Source organism: Salvelinus alpinus, chromosome 28, assembly GCF_045679555.1.
Source record: "Salvelinus alpinus chromosome 28, SLU_Salpinus.1, whole genome shotgun sequence".
In the NCBI taxonomy this organism is placed as follows: domain Eukaryota; kingdom Metazoa; phylum Chordata; class Actinopteri; order Salmoniformes; family Salmonidae; genus Salvelinus; species Salvelinus alpinus.
The window spans coordinates 3175846-3193532 of NC_092113.1; the positions used below are offsets into that span (position 1 = coordinate 3175846).

General features: G+C 45.6%; 1 protein-coding gene across 2 annotated transcripts in view; it reads right to left on the reverse strand.

Annotated features, from left to right (window-relative positions):
* Positions 1-3612: 3612 nt before the first annotated feature.
* LOC139556957 (fibulin-2-like) overlaps positions 3613-17687 on the reverse strand; it is a 49825-nt gene continuing 35750 nt past the window's right edge. Inside the window, exons 5-16 of one of the 2 annotated variants that reach the window (XM_071371146.1) lie at positions 16759-16978; positions 16200-16424; positions 14997-15101; positions 14126-14227; positions 11864-11998; positions 8727-8864; positions 7645-7788; positions 7360-7488; positions 6290-6415; positions 5796-6041; positions 5581-5704; positions 3613-4979 (exon numbers count right to left, since the gene is read on the reverse strand). In XM_071371146.1, coding sequence (XP_071227247.1) covers positions 4622-4979; positions 5581-5704; positions 5796-6041; positions 6290-6415; positions 7360-7488; positions 7645-7788; positions 8727-8864; positions 11864-11998; positions 14126-14227; positions 14997-15101; positions 16200-16424; positions 16759-16978 — 2052 coding nt within the window. In that variant the 3' untranslated portion in view covers positions 3613-4621. The remainder of the gene's footprint in view (positions 4980-5580; positions 5705-5795; positions 6042-6289; positions 6416-7359; positions 7489-7644; positions 7789-8726; positions 8865-11863; positions 11999-14125; positions 14228-14996; positions 15102-16199; positions 16425-16758; positions 16979-17687) is intronic. The other variant, XM_071371147.1, reaches the window with a different exon arrangement.

Consider the following 17687-nt stretch of genomic DNA (forward strand, 5'->3'; position numbering starts at 1 on the left):
TTCCGCTTTCTGTTCATTTGGACCTGACAGAGACAATGGGATGTTTTCAATGTTTTGGCAATTTATTGATCACTATTTTGGGCTTTGAAATTTCCATTTAAAAGCTCTAAAATAATTTTTATGTCATTATTTCATAATTAATTGTATGTTTTTAAAAAGTTATCACTAATTGCTCAGCACTTCTACTCCCTGTCCCAGATCTGCCCAATTTGAATAGAGATGTAAGAACTATGACAATGAATAGCATTTGGCCCACCAGAAGGGTAAGTAGAGCTATTACCCTATTTGTTATTTGATACAGTCCAGTCCTTTGTGATCAGAGAGAGGGGTAGAGATAAAGTTGTCAGACTGGAACCCAACCAAGAAACAGCACACACAGGAGCCCCGGTGTGACAGGTACTCTCACATACCTTCCCTCATGCAAGCAAATCTCTCTTTCTCTCGTTGTTTGGTTTGTTTGTTTGTCTGTCTGTCTGTCTGTCTGTCTGTCTGTCTGTCTGTCTGTCTGTCTGTCTGTCTGTCTGTCTGTCTGTCTGTCTGTCTGTCTGTCTGTCTGTCTGTCTGTCTGTCTGTCTGTCTGTCTGTCTGTCTGTCTGTCTGTCTGTCTGTCTGTCTGCCTGCCTGCCTGCCTGCCTGCCTGCCTGCCTGCCTGCCTGCCTGCCTGCCTGCCTGCCTGCCTGCCTGCCTGCCTGCGAGACAACTGTGCTAGTGACGGGGTCGGCCTAAGCACCAGAACTCTGTGTAGTTAGGAACTCCAGTGTCTCTAATGATGCATACTTCCCTCAGTGTAAGACAGCCAGAGGAGAGGGTGCACTAGCCTGTGCTTGTCTGGAGCTGAGAATGCTCATTAACACTCTTTCCCCCCTCAGGTGGTGACCACCTGAGCTATCAAAGACAACCGTGTCTGCAACAACCCCCCTCCCCCGACATATCCCCTCCTCACAGACCATAGATAGTGATATTGATAGTGATAGTCGTGTAAAGTACAGTATAAACCAATAAACACCCTCAATCTGCATTTGTACCTATGGCTTGACACAGTGCTTCTGTACAGTATGAGAAAACAAACTATCTGCACTTACTTGATCCAATTCACCCAAGAGAGATCTCTCTACACTTGGGAGGTAGGCCTAAGCTGAAAGAATCACATTCGATTTTGGTCATCATATTTCTGCTTATCGTCATGTTAGGACAAGGACACTGAGGTGGCATCTGATTAGTATAAGGAATGTGTTTGGTATTTACATTTTTACTTAACCCTCATTTGACCAGGTGAGTTGACTGAGAACACATTCTCATTTACAGCAACCACCTGGGGAATAGTTACAGGGGAGAGGAGGGGGCATGAATAAGTCATTTGGGGTTATAGTATATAAGGCTAAAGATTCCGTCAGGTTCATTCCAAACAAACGGAATTTCAAACAGTCTCATTAACATTAATTTGATGCTGCCTTGTTTAAATGTAAACACTGTCAAGGCTTCCCCTGAAACACAAATGCCAAAACACTACTTGCCTTCTGACCTGGTATAATTTTCATTGGCTTAACGTCTCCGCATTATCTATCCTAGAACTTTCTCTTGTCCCTCTCCCTTTGTTTCATAACTTCCCGTGACTGTCCTTTGAAACCATTATAGCCGCATGTCTCCTAACTTCCCCTATCTGGGATGTGTGATTCACTGTGTCCCTGAAACACAGCACAAGCCAATCTAGAGCAGCAGATAAAGCTAATTGTGGAAAAGGACCATCGATCAAGGCCAGTGCACTCATAAGTACGTGTCGGATGGCACCTCAATGGCAGGAAGTGCTTGGGCTTGACTCTAGTGAACGCGGAGGGGAGAGCCGCCCAGTACACCCATGTAGTGTGCTGTAGGGTTGGTCACTATAGCTTAAACTGCTGGCCCCTTCTCATCTTATTTTTAAACCTTTATTTAACTAGGCAAGTCAGTTTAAGAACAAATTCCTATTGAGAATGACGGCCTACACCGGCCAAACCCAGACAACGCTGGGCCAATTGTGCACCGCCCTATGTGACTCCCAATCACAGCCGGTTGTAATACAGCCTGGATTCAAACCTTCTGTAGTGACGCCTCAAGCACTGAGATGCAGTGCCTCAGACCGCTGCGCCACTCGGGAGCCATCTTGTGTTGAACACCTTCATAAGAGGAAGAATGTCAGTGTGATAGCATAGTCATCATATATGGACATGGCTGTTTGTGTATGTTGATATTTGTCAGTAGGTTTTGTTCTGTGTACTAGGCTGCAAAACGACACAGGTATGCACAGTGCTAGTTGTCTTACCTCACGATAGCTCAGTATCTCCCCTGTATGGAAGACCCAGTTTAGCTATGAAGCATATGCCTCATAATTGCTATCACATTTTCTCTCAGAGCCAAGAGAAGGCCTCAGGACTAAAATTAGACCAGGGAGAGTGGAAAACAAAATGAAATGTAGATTCTTTTGTTGAAATGACCTTTGGAAATATAACTCATTCTAATGAGCAGATAACTGGCAAACGTCTCTCTTTGGATGTGCAATATACATTAATACAGTTGCCAAGGAGCCACTCACACCCTTTCCGTGTTTACAATGGTAAGGGAGGTCCTCAGAGCCCAGGGCTAGAGGAGCAGATGACCTTAGTGCAAACTGAAGCTCATAAAAAAACAGGGAGGGTATCTAATCTTTTTTTATACACTCCATTTTAAAAAAGTTTCCATTCTGAGATTCTAATTATAGTCCCACATTCTGTACTCTTTCTGACCTTCAGATAAAACCAAAATAATCAGAATGTAAAAAAAACAAGATTCCACTGGCAAGTGGCAGACATTTCAGTAGCTCAATCGAATCCAACCTGCATTGTGGTATGAACATAATCACCTAGCTCTGTGCCGTGTTCAAACAAAATCACAGAATGAATTTTGGATTCTGTGAAAACCTACTATGGTCCCAGGTAGTAGTGTATGTGGGCATGCAGTTTGTCAACAGACACGAAACATTTCCATTGTGAGTTGGATTGAATTCCAGCCATGCATCACTGGTGTATGACGACAGACTGTGTTGAACCCACTGTGTCCAGTAGGTGGAGATGTTACTCTTTCAAAAAGTGCTACAAAATCAGAGAGGACGTGGGAGAAAAAACATCTGTGTCCTATAGCGATCAATTATATTAGTATACGATAAGATCATTACATGTTTTTATTACAGGCCTTTCACACTAGGATATTAGCTTGTTTTTATTAGTCATTGTAAAACACGTGTCTTCATATTGTGGGTAGACGGTGTAAATGAAGGCCTCTCTCACGGTGGTGATCTCACTAGGAAGGTGTGAAAAGGTATGTAAATAGGCATGTGTATTTGCGGTGTGACATGTTCTGACATATCGTAATCACCTTCACCCAAGTCTAAGACAAGTTGAAAATTCTTGTCTGGACTCACTTGTACTTTGTGAACAGTGATTGGAGTAGCAGTGACTTGGTTTACTTTGAAGTAAATTGAATTGATGGCTTTTCATAAGTTGGATTTTTTATGTGTCCAGAAACGTGCCTGGTATTTCATTTGAATCTGTTCACCGTATATGGGTACTGTTATAGGTTATATAGACACGGAACAGCAAACAGTTTGTGTAGTTTTAGTTCAAAAAACACAATAATTTGCAGCTTACAAAACCAGCAGAAATATGATACATCCAGGCATAATGTGTCTGAATTATACAGAGGTACAAATACATGTCATAATATACTGCGATATTAAATTAGCATAGTGGTACAAAGTTCTTCAAGAGGATAGGAGGGAACAGCAGCATAAGGGAAATGAAAGATCAAATGATCATTTGGAGTGAGGCACTGATACTGTAACTTTTTGACTGACAACACAACCTGTCTTAGTGGGTTAAAGACACTCTAGACGAGGGGTCAGCAACATCCGGCCCGCGAGCCAAAACCGTCCCGCAAGTGATTTGGTAAAAAAATACAATTAGGAAATGTATTCCCAAGTATTTCCACAATTTTGTGTACAAATTGCAATAATTATGTTCCGGCCCCCCGACCATCAGCTCCATCAGCCTACCCCTGCTCTCGGCTGTAAAAACGAGTTACCTCTAGCCCACTGACTGAAGATTTCAAGGTAAATCAACTAATGTCACTCATTTGACGTTTTGTCAACTCATCTTCACCTACTGAGTGGACATAACCAATTCTAAGGCAGCCAGGTCACTTCTTTTTTTAAAGTTCAAACATATTTCTTTTCACAGTGCAAAACGACTTTTGCTATTACCAGTTGGGTTCCAAAATCCCTGGAACGTTCTATAAATTCCATGGTTTTCCGGAAATACTGGTTTGAAATTGTATTTCCCGAATTTCCCCGGATTTCCTGCTTATTCCCTCCTGATTCCGGGAATCCTCCATTCAGGAGTTCGGGAACACCAGGGAATTTATAGAAAGTTCCAGGAATTTTGCAACCCTAATCATCAGTGTGTTATAAAATTGGGCAACTGGTATGATTATGGAAGTTGACTGACTTATTGTCAAACATCCATACTGTCCATTGAGGGGTAGGGGGTCAGAGGGGAACTGGCTGTCCATTAGGGGGGTGGGTAGGAGCAGGGGGAGGCTGGGGGCCAGTCTGTTAGAGTGAGTTGGCTGTGATGAAGACGTAGAGCCTGGCCAGGAACGTAGTGAAGGTGCCCTGTCTCCACAGCTTCATCTCCACGTCGATCAGGAAGTCCCGGGGCTCATGGACCTGCCTGTGCAGGTACACTGCGCCTGTGTAGGCATTCAGCTTCCGCGTGCTAAAGTAGTTCTCCTCATTGCCCTGGGTGATGCTGATGATGACATTGTCCCCGGAGTAGGCAGGGGACGGGCCAATGCGGAAGATCTGGGCGGGGATGACTATGTTGGTCTGGAAGCTCAGGTGGTAGTAGGTGATCCTCAGGGGAGAGTTCTGACAGTCCAGGAAGTTGGGGCAGCTCAGTCGTTCACAGCGGCTAGAGGAAACAGCCAATGAGAGTCAGAATCACACATAATCACTATAATGAAAAACAATATTAATAAATAAAAATAAAAAAATAAACAGAATGAGTATAGTAAAAATAACGAGTCAGAGAGCCAGAGTCATGAAATCAAAACATAAAATAATAGCGGTCAGAATCTTATAGGCAAAACATGTCTGTTTGTCTAGGTCATTTCAAAATAAGACCAAAGAGAAATAGAAGATAGATGAAGCCATAAACTCAATCATGTGATTCCAGACAGATCTTCCTACTCCTAGCTGATGTATCATGGCCTCTGTCCCAGGTGGGCTTTCTGTTTCACAGCTTAGATCAGATTACCCAGCCTGACACATTACCCTCAAAGGAAACATTGTTCCCTCCCGCGTACACTGCACCAGATTGGAGAAAGACCTCAAAAGAACTTTGAGCTTTGAGAAAAATCAAGAGAACACAGTTGACCAGCCCCAGAGGGCAACATGAAAACACTGTTGAAAATGCCCATTTTTTTTTTTGAACTTTTCCAACAACACAGAAGCTTAAAATTCTTCAATTTCAACTGCCGGGATAACGGATGAGTTGAGATACAGTAACTTACGTGTCAGAGGATTTGCGGTACTTCTGTGGACAGTCGAAGGACAGACAGCGGAAGCCTCCCTGGATGTTGTAGCAGGTCTCAGCCAAGGAGCAGTTATGGGCCCCGATGGTACACTCGTCTATGTCTGTAACCCAAACCATAGTCAGCTCAGAGGTAATGTGTGTATGTCTTAGGTGTATGGCGTGTGTCTATCCCATCATCACATGTTTCCTCACCCTTGCAGGCGCGTCCATTGGGAGACATGGTGTAGCCGTAGTCAGGGCAGGCACACCGGTAGCTCCCTGGGACGTTCACACACTTAAAGGAACACAGGTGGCCAATGCTCTGGGCACACTCGTCAATGTCGTCGCAGGTGTGTCCATCTTCTCTTAGGTAGTAGCCTTGTCTGCAGTAACACTGGTAGGAGCCATAGATGTCGGCACACTCCTGACCGCAGGGGTTGGTTAGACACTCGTTCACGTCTGTGAAGACATTCAAAGACGGAATGAAAACCGCCGCCGCCGCATTTCAAAGTAACTCACGAAACGCTGTCACGGTGTGCATGGCGTCACAGAATGCAATACGTCTATGTCTCTCCCGCCCAACGGCCACTACTGGCTTTAGACTATCAGTCCAATCTCACAGTCCTGTAGAGGTGTGACGGGGGGGGGGGGAACAAAAGCCTTCTCTGTCCTGCTGGGGGTGTAACAGGACACACACACACGCTCACCTTCACAGTTCTTGCCATCGCTGGATAAGCTGAAGCCGGCGGTGCAGGAGCACTGATAGGATCCCGGGGTGTTCTCACAGGTCTGGGCACACAGGCGGCCGGGGTAGCGCCAACACTCATTCACATCTGACGAGAGTGGAGGGAGATTGTGTGTGTGAGAGAGAGAGAGAGAGAGAGAGAGAGAGAGAGAGAGAGAGAGAGAGAGAGAGAGAGAGAGAGAGAGAGAGAGAGAGAGAGAGAGAGAGAGAGAGAGAGAGAGAGAGAGAATGTGGGTGTGAGAGAGAAAGTGTGTTTACAAAACGCATGTATGTGTTTTTGTACACCTCCTTAGTGTGTGTATGTGTGTGTGTGAATAGGGGTGTGAAGTGGAGGGGCCAGCTGCCTGCTGATAGTCTAAACATCCCACTGGAGTCCATTATTATTAAAGTCACAACCCAGTGAAACAGCACACTGTTCTCTGCAGAGGCTGCCTGGCTGGCTGACTGGCTGGCTGGCTGACTGGCTGCCTGGGAGACTAACTGCAGCAGCTCTGACACAATACAGAGAAGACCAGGCGAGGAACAAAATAGGCTTTGGCGGTATACCAAATATGTACCGTAAAAAAGCTACAAGGTAACTATCTAATATTGTGTCTCCAGCTCAGGGCTCCAGTTATGCATTTGGTTTGCTAACTTGCTAGCTAAGTGGCAAGTGATCAAGCTTCTTGGTTACAGCAGAGACAATCAATCCCCTCCCTGCTGCCTAAATACATTTTTTGTGTTTTTGTGTTATTTTATATATTTGTGAAGAAATAGTGCCCCTTGTGTGCACTGCCGGTAATACCATATACCCCGGTATGGTACAGGAATGGTATGAAGGTGAGGTGTGGGGGCTCGGAGAGAGAGGACTATATGTTACTTCTCAATTTAAGAGAGAGCCATAGAGACAGAACAGCATCTGAACATTTGAATCCTTATTGCAAGCAGCCTACCAAAATGATCTAGAACTATTCTGACAAAGAGTTCATTTCAATAAGCAAGTGAAAAGCGTGGACTTCTTTGCTTGAGGCCAGTAGGCCACACAGTACCTACCCACACACATCTTCCTGAACATGTCGTACTGGTAGCCCGTCTGGCAGTCACAGCGGTAGGAGCCGGGCAGGTTGTGGCAGATCTGTCCCTCCCCACAGCGATGCAGAGCGCTCTGACACTCATCCACATCTGGACACAGGAAGTGAGGAAGCGAGGAAGTGAGGGAGAGAGGAAGCGAGGGAGAGAGGAAGCGAGGGAGAGAGGCGAGAGGAAGAGAGGAGAGATCTTGTTGGTGGTAACCATGAAAATGAAAACCACAGATATGCATACTACTCCACCTCTTACCTAAGCACCTGGTTCCGTCAGGGTTTGCGTGGTAACCACGGTTACACATGATGATCTTCATCTGACAGCTGTAGGATCCCACTGTGTTGATACAGTTAAAGCCACGACTGCAGGGCTGGCCCACTACACCACATTCATCTATGTCTGATGGATGGAGAGAGGGTGATGGAGGGAAGATGAACACGGAGGGAAGAGAGAGGGTCGGCCACATGGGGGGAGGAGGGAACAGGGGATGTGGGTGTGTGGAGGGACAGTTTGAGAAGGGAGGATGGAAAAGGAAGAACAGACGAAAACCAGAGGACAAAGAGAAAGAGGGGACAAAGAGAGTGAGAGAGAGGGGCAGCCATTTAGTTAAACTGTGTTACTCAGAGGCAGACACAGCATACACTTCCATTCCTTGGGATCATTTTGGTGAGTGTGTGTGTGTGTGTGCGTGTGTGCGTGAGTGTGTGTGTGTAACTCTAATTTCTAATCTTCTAACTGTGCATTTTACAATGTTTTACAGTGGTTCAGAACTGCCTAGACATGCCCCAGTTCCTGTCCCTCAGGCTCATTCCTCAGCATCAGAATGTACTGACTGGAGGAGGAGGGTTGGCTTTCATCAGCCCGGCTGCAGTCTGCTGTGCTCCCCTCTAATCCCCTGCCTGTGTGGCATTTACCCCCCTCTGTACCTGGTCTGGTCTGCTGGGTGTTGGTTTAAACCTCACTACCTGTGTGGCATTTAACCCCTCTGTACCTGGTCTGGTCTGCTGGGTGTTGGTTTAAACCTCACTACCTGTGTGGCATTTAACCCCCCTGTACCTGGTCTGGTCTGCTGGGTGTTGGTTTAAACCTCACTACCTGTGTGGCATTTAACCCCTCTGTACCTAGGCTGGTCTGCTGGGTGTTGGTTTAAACCTCATTACTCGTGTGGCATTTAGCCCCTCTTTACTTGATCAGGACTGGGTAAACCATGACGTTCATTTTTGACACACTACTATAGTTATGTTCATATTATTTTGTGCATACTATTACAGTTGTTAACAGTGGCCCAGGTCAGCCCAGGCCTAACCCACCCAGTCAGTGCGGACAGCCCCTCTTACCGATGCAATTCCCATGTGTGTCCTGTGTGAATCCCATGGAGCATTGCGGTTTGGCGTTACACCTGAACGAACCCTCACTGTTCACACACTCAAAGCCTGGCCCACAGTCATGAGTCCCCTGGACGCACTCGTCAATATCTGTGGACAGAGACAGTGATTATAAACAGGATGTAGGTTAGAAATAAAAAAACTAATACACGACACATTTTTTGGGCTGGTGAACTAATGTCCGTTTGTCATCCATTTGTAAATCCATTGAGTTGAAGAGAAGCAAAACTACTCGTACGTTGCAGGCCTGTTAGAGTATCATGTCTACTGTAACCACTGGGTGTCACTGTGGCTCTGAGATAGAGTGCCAGATAAATCATTTCACGTAGATCGATCCAAAGACTTCTTCGACCTCAACAATAAAAAGGGTTTGTGTTCCGACTTCAGAGAGGATCTTAGGAATGATCCCACTATCAATCATCCTCGTTGCAGTAGTTCTACAGCGGGTAGAGCTTATTATTTATGCATGATGAATTGTCTCCATTGAGTCAGCCCGTCAGACAGTAGTGGTGTGCATTAGTCTGACTGTTCTCTAGTGTTCTCAGGGTTGACGACAACAGGGTTGACGATTTCATCTTAATCAGACGTAAATCCCCTTGTGACAGGGGAAAATGGAAGCTTGTTGTGTGCAACAGGGATTGGCAAGCTTCACGAAAACAAATGAAATTGTTAACACATTTCTAGCCCGTTTATCTATTGGTAACAGGGTTGACGTGTTATGCTCGACCCTGCTTAGCTTTCCACCACAAAACACCAGCAAATGGCCAAGAAGAGTAGAACTAACTCACTTGCTTTTACACTACGATTTGACTATTAAATGTTCAATGTTTCTTTTGAGGTAAAAAAAAATCAGTTCACGTAGCAGGGTTCACCTTAAAATGAGGGACAGATGTAAATGAATCACTAACCACATGAAGTAAATAATCATCTTCAGAAATGACTTTGTCAAAGTAACAAAATAACTAGGGTTTTACAATGATGGTGAAAGATGTTGGGGTTAAGTGGGTCAAAATCTTCGTAGAGGCGACACAGGGTTGACATGTCAAAATGCTGCATTGTGGCCCTTTAGCAAGTCAATCATCCACGTGGTCTACGTTAAAGGCCAATTCATTTAATATAACAGGCTTTTTAAAAATGCAATATTGGTGCACAATTTCCAGTTAAAATATCAAAGGGACCACCCATTTCCACCCACCCAGCTCTGTGCTGTAGCTCCTCCACCTGTCTACACTGGGATTCCCCAGCTGTCATACCTGCTGCTGTCCAGAGCCTCATCACTGTAGGGAAATCACATCTGCCATACACAGGAAGTAAAGAGCCAACTTTTGTGTGTGTGTGTGTGTGTGTGTGTGTGTGTGTGTGTGTGTGTGTGTGTGTGTGTGTGTGTGTGTGTGTGTGTGTGTGTGTGTGTGTGTGTGTGTGTGTGTGTGTGTGTGTGTGTGTGTGTGTGTGTGTGTGTGTGTGTGTGTGTGTGTGTGTGTGTGTGTGTGTGTGTGTGTGTGTGTGTGTGTGTATTGTGGGGAACAGAAGTCCTCACAAGAATACTAAACAAACAAATATTTGACCAACTGGGGACTTTTTTTTTTGTTGCCACAAGCTCAAATGCTATTAGGGTTAAGGTTAGAATTACTGTTAGAGTTAGAATTAGGTTTAGGGTTAGGAGCTAGAGTTAGGTTGAACTAGGGTTAGGTTTAAGCTTAGGGATAGGGTAAGGGTTAGGTTTAGGCGTTAAGGAAAATAGGATTTCGAATGGGACTGAATTGTGTGTCCGACAAGGTTAGTTATACAAGGCTATGTGTGTGTGTGTCTGTGCGTATGCGTGTGCATGCAGCAAGCGACCAAGTGTGTGTCCTACACTGTGCGTGACACCGTATGTACTGTATGCGTGCGTGAGGCTCCATGATCCCTGTAGGGAAATTATACAGTATGTACCACGCTAAAGCCCCAGTACGTCCCCTGGGTAGGGCATGGTTTAACTAGCTTATTAACACCATCCCGGCCCTGAGACATGCCTGGTAAGGCTAGCACGGGTCTGACAGGCCCAGACACACCGAGACAGAGAGAGACTAGGGTTAAACGTGTGAGAGATTGGCAGGGTGTTCAGTCACAGTGAAAGCAATACTGTAGGAAGGTAATTGGCTCACAACAAATCAAGGAGGGAACTGGCTCGATGAGCTCACAGAGACCAGGGAGTTCACTCTCCCCCAAGCAGGGATTGCAATTATCAGCTAAGAAATTGGGGATGGCAATCAACTGGAGTAAGCAATGAGGAGAGGATTTTGCTCCTGGTTCCAGGACGTTGCTCTCTCTGTAAGGAGGAGGGGTTGTGGACTTCAGTCGATGAGAGGGAGATGTGGTCGATGTGTAAGAAGTAATGGGCAGGGAATTCAAAGGGGAGCAGAAACACACCTCACTCCAACCAGCCGTCTGAAGTGGCAGCCGTTATGAGCCCTGTTTAAATGCTCATTTGGTTCCCCGCCGTGTGAGTTTCATTTACATTGAAGCCTCTACCCGAGCCCATTGAGACTCATCCTTCAGTGATCGCCAACAGGACTTTAACAACCCGCTCATCACACAGATCTATCTCGGAGCACACTGGCTGTGTGCAAGAGCCCGGCGTTAGCATACTCTGCCAAGTGTGGGTTATGGAAATAATGAAGACCGCTCGGAGGTTTCCTTTGACATTGGAGCAGTGGGCACAACCAACATAAACACACGTCAAATGAGTTCTTCGTACAGAGACAGAGCAAAAAAACGAAACTACAGCATAATGCTGTTATCTAGTTTGTAATCATATTCAGTATCAAAAAAGACTTGCTTGTGTGGTCAGTTGCGAAATGGCGTTATAACTGCACTGTAGCTTACATGACGAATGGTTACAGATCTGATAGGCAGCTCCCAACCTTTGACTCGTAGTCACTCTCCCAAGGGTGGCAACTGTGATTGTAAAGCTCAACAATGTGCTTTCCCTCACACTTGTGAAAGGTCAAGTCAATGCACAGTTGTTGTGTTGCTACAAGTTACGCCAATACATGTGCCTACTGGAGAGTGAATGCTTTGGGCGCTGCTACAGACTGCAGCCACAGTACCTTCGCAGACATCGTTGCTGATCTGGTAACCCAGAGGACAGGTGATCTGACGCGGACACACAAAACTCCCAGCCGTGTTCACACAATGCTCATTCATCTGACAGGTATGGGTGGACATCAAACACTCATTGATATCTGTGGGGAGAGAGAGAGAGAGAGAGAGAGAGAGAGAGAGAGAGAGAGAGAGAGAGAGAGAGAGAGAGAGAGAGAGAGAGAGAGAGAGAGAGAGAGAGAGAGAGAGAGAGAGAGAGAGAGAGAGAGGGAGAGAGAGAGAGAGAGAGAGAGAGAGAGAGAGAGAGAGAGAGAGAGAGAGAGAGAGAGAGAGAGAGAGAGAGAGAGAGAGAGAGAGAATTATAATAACCCCTATAGTCACCTCTAGTCGTGTGTAATTCTCAGTGCAACACAGTGCCAGCCCCAGATAGATTAAGCAGCCTGCATGGCCCTGGCCTTGGCCTCCACAGAGAGGAGGGATTGGGGGCACGGCCACTGGGTATAAGTCTCACACAATGAGAGATCTGTCAACACACTGCACCACCATTCACCACGTCACAACAGAACAGTCCACCGCCACCAAGCAGGAAGTCTAGGTCTGCAAGAAGCGATGGCTTCATCGTAAGAACCATACAACCACACAACCACACAACCACACCAGTGAGGGCTCCTCAGAGGAGTAAGGGGAGGACCATATTCTTCAGTGAATTTCATAAAAATCATTAAACATAAAACTATAGTCAATAAATGTACATCACCAAATAATTGATAAAAACAAACTGTCTTGCAATGAAGGTCTACAGTAGCACCATGGTGTATCTGGAGGACAGCTAGCTTCTGTCCTCCTCTGCGTACATTGACTTCAATACAAAACCTAGGAAGCTCATGGGTCTTCCCTTCCATAGACTCCCACAGTAATTATGACAACTTCTGGAGGACGTCCTCCAACCTATCAAAGCTCTTGCAGCATGAACTGTTGTCCACCCAATCAAAGGATCAGAAAATGAATTTAGTCCTGAAAGCATAAGCTACAGCTAGCTAGCACTGCAGTCCATAAAAGGTGGTGAGTAGTTGACTCAAAGAGAGAGAAAGACAATAGTTGAACAGTTTTGAACAAATTCATTTCTTCCAAAATGAAGGAGAAGCAAGAAAGAGAGATAGAGAGAGAAAGAGACTGTCATTGTTTCACTTACGTAACTTGAAAATGCAGCTAGCTAGTTTAGCCTGCTCAAACACCCTGCTCAAACAGAGGGATGCTATGTTAGCTACCTGACTATGACTATCCAACACAACATTGGAACTTCCAAGTCAAGGTAAGCTTTTGGTTTAACTAATTTATTGCCACCGGGGTCCGCCGGTGTATGTGATAAACTGCTTACCTAGTGTACACTGTAACGTTAATGCATGATTTCTGTAGGTTTACTAAGGCATTAGCTATGTTGACTATGATGTTACTTTAGCTAATATGGTGACAACGATGTGGGCTGTGTGTAGCGATTATGATACGGTTTGGCTTGGAAAGTTTTTTTTGCCTGGTCACATACAGCTGATGTATTGTACATTGAAGTCCACAAGAGAAGGGAAAAGGTGAGAGGAGGAGAGCGCATAGATGCGAGAAGGAATATAACGTGGCTACTATGAGTGAACTGTGTTTACGCGTGATCAGGGGTGTATTCATTCCGCCGATACTGTTGAAAAACATTTCTTAAACGGAACGAAACGGGGATAAACAAATTTGTCCAATAGAAGCTCGGCAAGGCGGTATTGAATGTGTCACTGTCTGTCACCTCAAATGTTTCTCTCGACCTGTGTGCATCTACGTTGTAAACTTTCATTCATAGGCTAGGTTGTAGCAACCTCATGGTGGGTATAGGGAAAATTTGAGTATCATGCAGTGGCCTAAACCTATCGCTGTTACATTGAACTGGGTGAATGGAATATGAATGACAGTCATCCAATATGCTGTAATAGAAATAAGGCCATGCTCGTAAAAAATATATATCGTCCTCCCTCATCTTAAATGTCACCGATCGCCACTGAACCATACAATCTCATATTGTGTGTTGATTTGATTTGGTCAACCGGTAGACGTGTGTGACGAGTAGTAGTGTAGGAACAGTGTGAGATCACATAGATAGAAACTCATTTAATCCCATAGTGAAGCCTGCTCCTGAATATGAGGTTCTGTTGGTCTGCAGCTGAGCGTCTCCTCTAGTGTCATCATGAGAAAAGGGGATTAGTGCTCTGTGTGTGTGCGTGCGAGTCCCTTACCTTCACAGGATTGCCCGTCAGCCATCAGAGAGAACCCTGGGGAACAGGAGCAGTGAGGCCTTCCGGCCACTGAGGAGCACTGTTGCATACAGTGGCTATTTCCTGCTCAGAGGGGCACAACATCACATCAAAACACACTGTAGTCAGGGTGACATAAGTCAGAGTGGGCAGGTCCCTGGCCTTGCGTGTGTGTGTTAGATAACCTCTGTGTGATTTACTGTATCCCTGTTCACTCATTTCCTGTTTCCACTTTGACCCCTGACCTGTTTGTATTATATTTCCTCCTGCGGCCGCTGGGACCGGACCCCACCCTGGAGTTATGGAGGCAAACACACACCCTGAGGAGACCCACACTAGATATAATATGCTGGACTACACAGGGATGGCTGGAGACTTCTCAATACACACATGAGCTTCATGGCCTTTGATGCAATCGGAATACTTGTATGTGACATTTAAACCACAGGAGGTTGGTGGCACCTTAATTGGGAAGGGCTCATGGTAATAGCTGGAAGGGAACTAATGGAATGGTATTCAATGGTATCGAGGAAAAAACTGTCATGTGAAGGAATGTGACATGAATCACACTAGAAGGGTGCATAACTGAAAACCTTCTGGGCCTTGGGGTCTCTTAAGGGAACGGGTGGCTGTCTAATGATTTACATTTCTGTTTCCTACCTAATAGGCTGTTCTCTAATGGTTCCTCTATTGCTAATGGGACTACTTTCACACACTGATTCCAGACCTGCGTTTGGTTTCTCCTATCAAGACTAATAACTGGTTTTAAGATGTGAAAACACAGTAGACATTGTGGTCTGCCAGGTTTACAGTAGAAAGGCACCACCCTGGCCTACAGTGAGGTTGTACTCACCCTCACAGGGGTTGACAGGGGTTGTAGTGGTGGGGGGTGCGGTGGAGGTAGACCCAACTTCTGGCCTGTCATCCTCTCTCAGTCTGTTCTCTTCATCCACCGTCTCTGTGAAAAGAGGAATAAACTCATCACGGAAAAGACCAATTAAACAGCATAACCAACAAACCACCAAGTCATCCTACCTTTGTGGACAAGGAGAAATCTGTGATATGCCTTCAATTCATCCACAGATATGAGGCTAGACAGCCACAGAGCACAGATAAAAGTTCCCTCAGCGAGAGAGAGAGAGAGTTGGGGTATGATAGGAAAAGGCGTGGCCTGCAGACAAACCTGTGTTTTTATTAGTGGGACTCAACCTGCAGACTCACTGTAATTTTCTGTAAAGTAGGTCTCACATCAGATTCCTGTTGAGACAGGCGTGTGCTGGTGAAAGCTTACAGTAGCCTACAGTGCAGTAGGTTGGAAATACCTGGAAATACTTTCTTCACTCATCTAAATGTATGTAGGCTACTGTTGTAATAACTGTGACAAGAGGCTCTATCGAAACCATATGAGACGTTAATGGTACGACAGGTACGACATCTAACCATTTCAGTAAAAAAAAGCTTCATCTTCAAGATCAGTCTCTGCAATCTAAACGTGATCAGATGACGGTGAGCATTAGCCTACTGGCTATCAGGTGAGCACCTCTACGAGATCAGGAAGTGATTCTGAATGCTCTATCTCGATAAACAATGATCGTCCAATCAGACAGTAGACAGGAACTCTTTCCAGTTAGAGCAGGAACATCATATACTGTCAGAGTGTGGATAAATATAGACAGATCGATAGAGACTAGCAGGAATCTGGAAACACGGAATGCCGGCAATCATACTGTTGGCTTTGGCACAATGTCCTCAATCATACTGTTGGCTTTGGCACTCTCATTCTGGAGTGCCACACTCCAGAATCAGTCCTCTTTCAGTGGTTTTATGGACTTACATTTGCATAACTGTTCTATACTTCAGGGTTTCCAATCTGCTTCCACTTTATCCAACTTGCCGTCGTCTTGCCAATTAAGGCAACTGTGTGCCGTTATTCAATGCCGAAACAGTCGGAAACCCAGGCTATTAGCGAAGTGATCTTCCACATACAGTATAGTGGAGTACTGTAAGGTGCATGGTCTGACATACTCTAATAACCTACGAGAAGTTTTCCCTTTACCTGGTACACAGCTGGCCGCGTCCTCTTGCAGCACATAGCCAGGGTAGCAGGCACACCTGAAGGACCCGGGGGTGTTGATACACCTGTGGTTGCACAGTGTGCTCTGGTACACCTGACACTCATCTACATCCTCCATCTCTGGAGGGCCCTCCGCCGTGTTCTCCCTCTCTTGCTCCTCCTCTTCCCCGATGGAGAAGGCCTCTTTAGGGAACGGGGTGTCTGACACTACAGGACAAGGAGAACGGTAGAATAGAGTCAAGTACGGTAGAATAGAGTCAAGTAGAGCAGATGAACCAAGGCGGTTGGATACAAGAGAATACAGAACAGGAACTCTATCCCTTATAAAAGAGTGTACAGTATAGTAATAACCTGCCCTCATTCAGGCAGGGTAGTGTGATGCACAAAGTGGGAAGAGTTCACTACAAAGCCTCTCTTTAGTAAGGAGAGGTAAAGAGGCTCTCGTTTATGCCTTTCTTTGGCAGTACACTGGTGTGTTACACTACCCCTTGACAGTGCAGTGGTGTGTGTAGTGTGTGTGTGTGTGTCTGCACGACTCTACCTCTTTTTGGCACTGCAGTGGGGGCCAGTGCGGGCCTTTCTTTGAGGTTGTCCCAGCCATCTCCTTCTCCTCCCTTTCCCTCCTCCCCTGCCTCCCTCTCCTCTCCCTCACAGCAGGTGAGGAAGACGTGGCTGCAGGGGTAACCCAGGTACTGGTGAGCCTCACAGCGGTGGCCCTCGCTACGGAACCTCAGCCCCAGAGAGCAGCAGCTACAACACTCCTATAGGGTGGACAGATTCAACATCGACATGTACCATATCCATTGTGCCTGATTGGAAGAAGACTGTACGGTCAAACAATATACTGTATGCTATGTTTAAGGGGTTTCATATAAAACGCGGAGCTCAAAGTTCCTCTCTCACATCTATCCCCACCTCTCTCAATTATTTCAACCCTCTATCTTCCGTCTCAGCAGGATATCGTTCAGGCTACATGGAGGGAGAGTGAAACATTAAACTGAAATAGTGACCATTGAGATATAGTGTGGCTGTGCAGAAGTGTTATACGACTTGAGTTATGTAGAGCCCATGGCGGGGTGGTGAAAGACAATATTTAACATTACACCAAGGCCTTGAGTATACAGTCGTAGCCAAACGTTTTGAGAGTGACACAAATATTAATTTTCACAAAGTCTGCTGCCTCAGTTTGTATGATGGCAATTTGCATATACTCCAGAATGTTATGAAGAGTGATCAGATTAATTGCAATTAATTGAAAAGTCCCTCTTTGCAATGCAAATGAACTGAATCCCCCCAAAAACATTTCCACTGCATTTCAGCCCTGCCACAAAAGGACCAGCTGACATCATGTCAGTGATTCTCTCGTTAACACAGGTGTGAGTGTTGACGAGGACAAGGCTGGAAATCACTCTGTCATGCTGATTGAGTTTGAATAACAGCCTGGAAGCATAAAAAGGAGGGTGGTGCTTG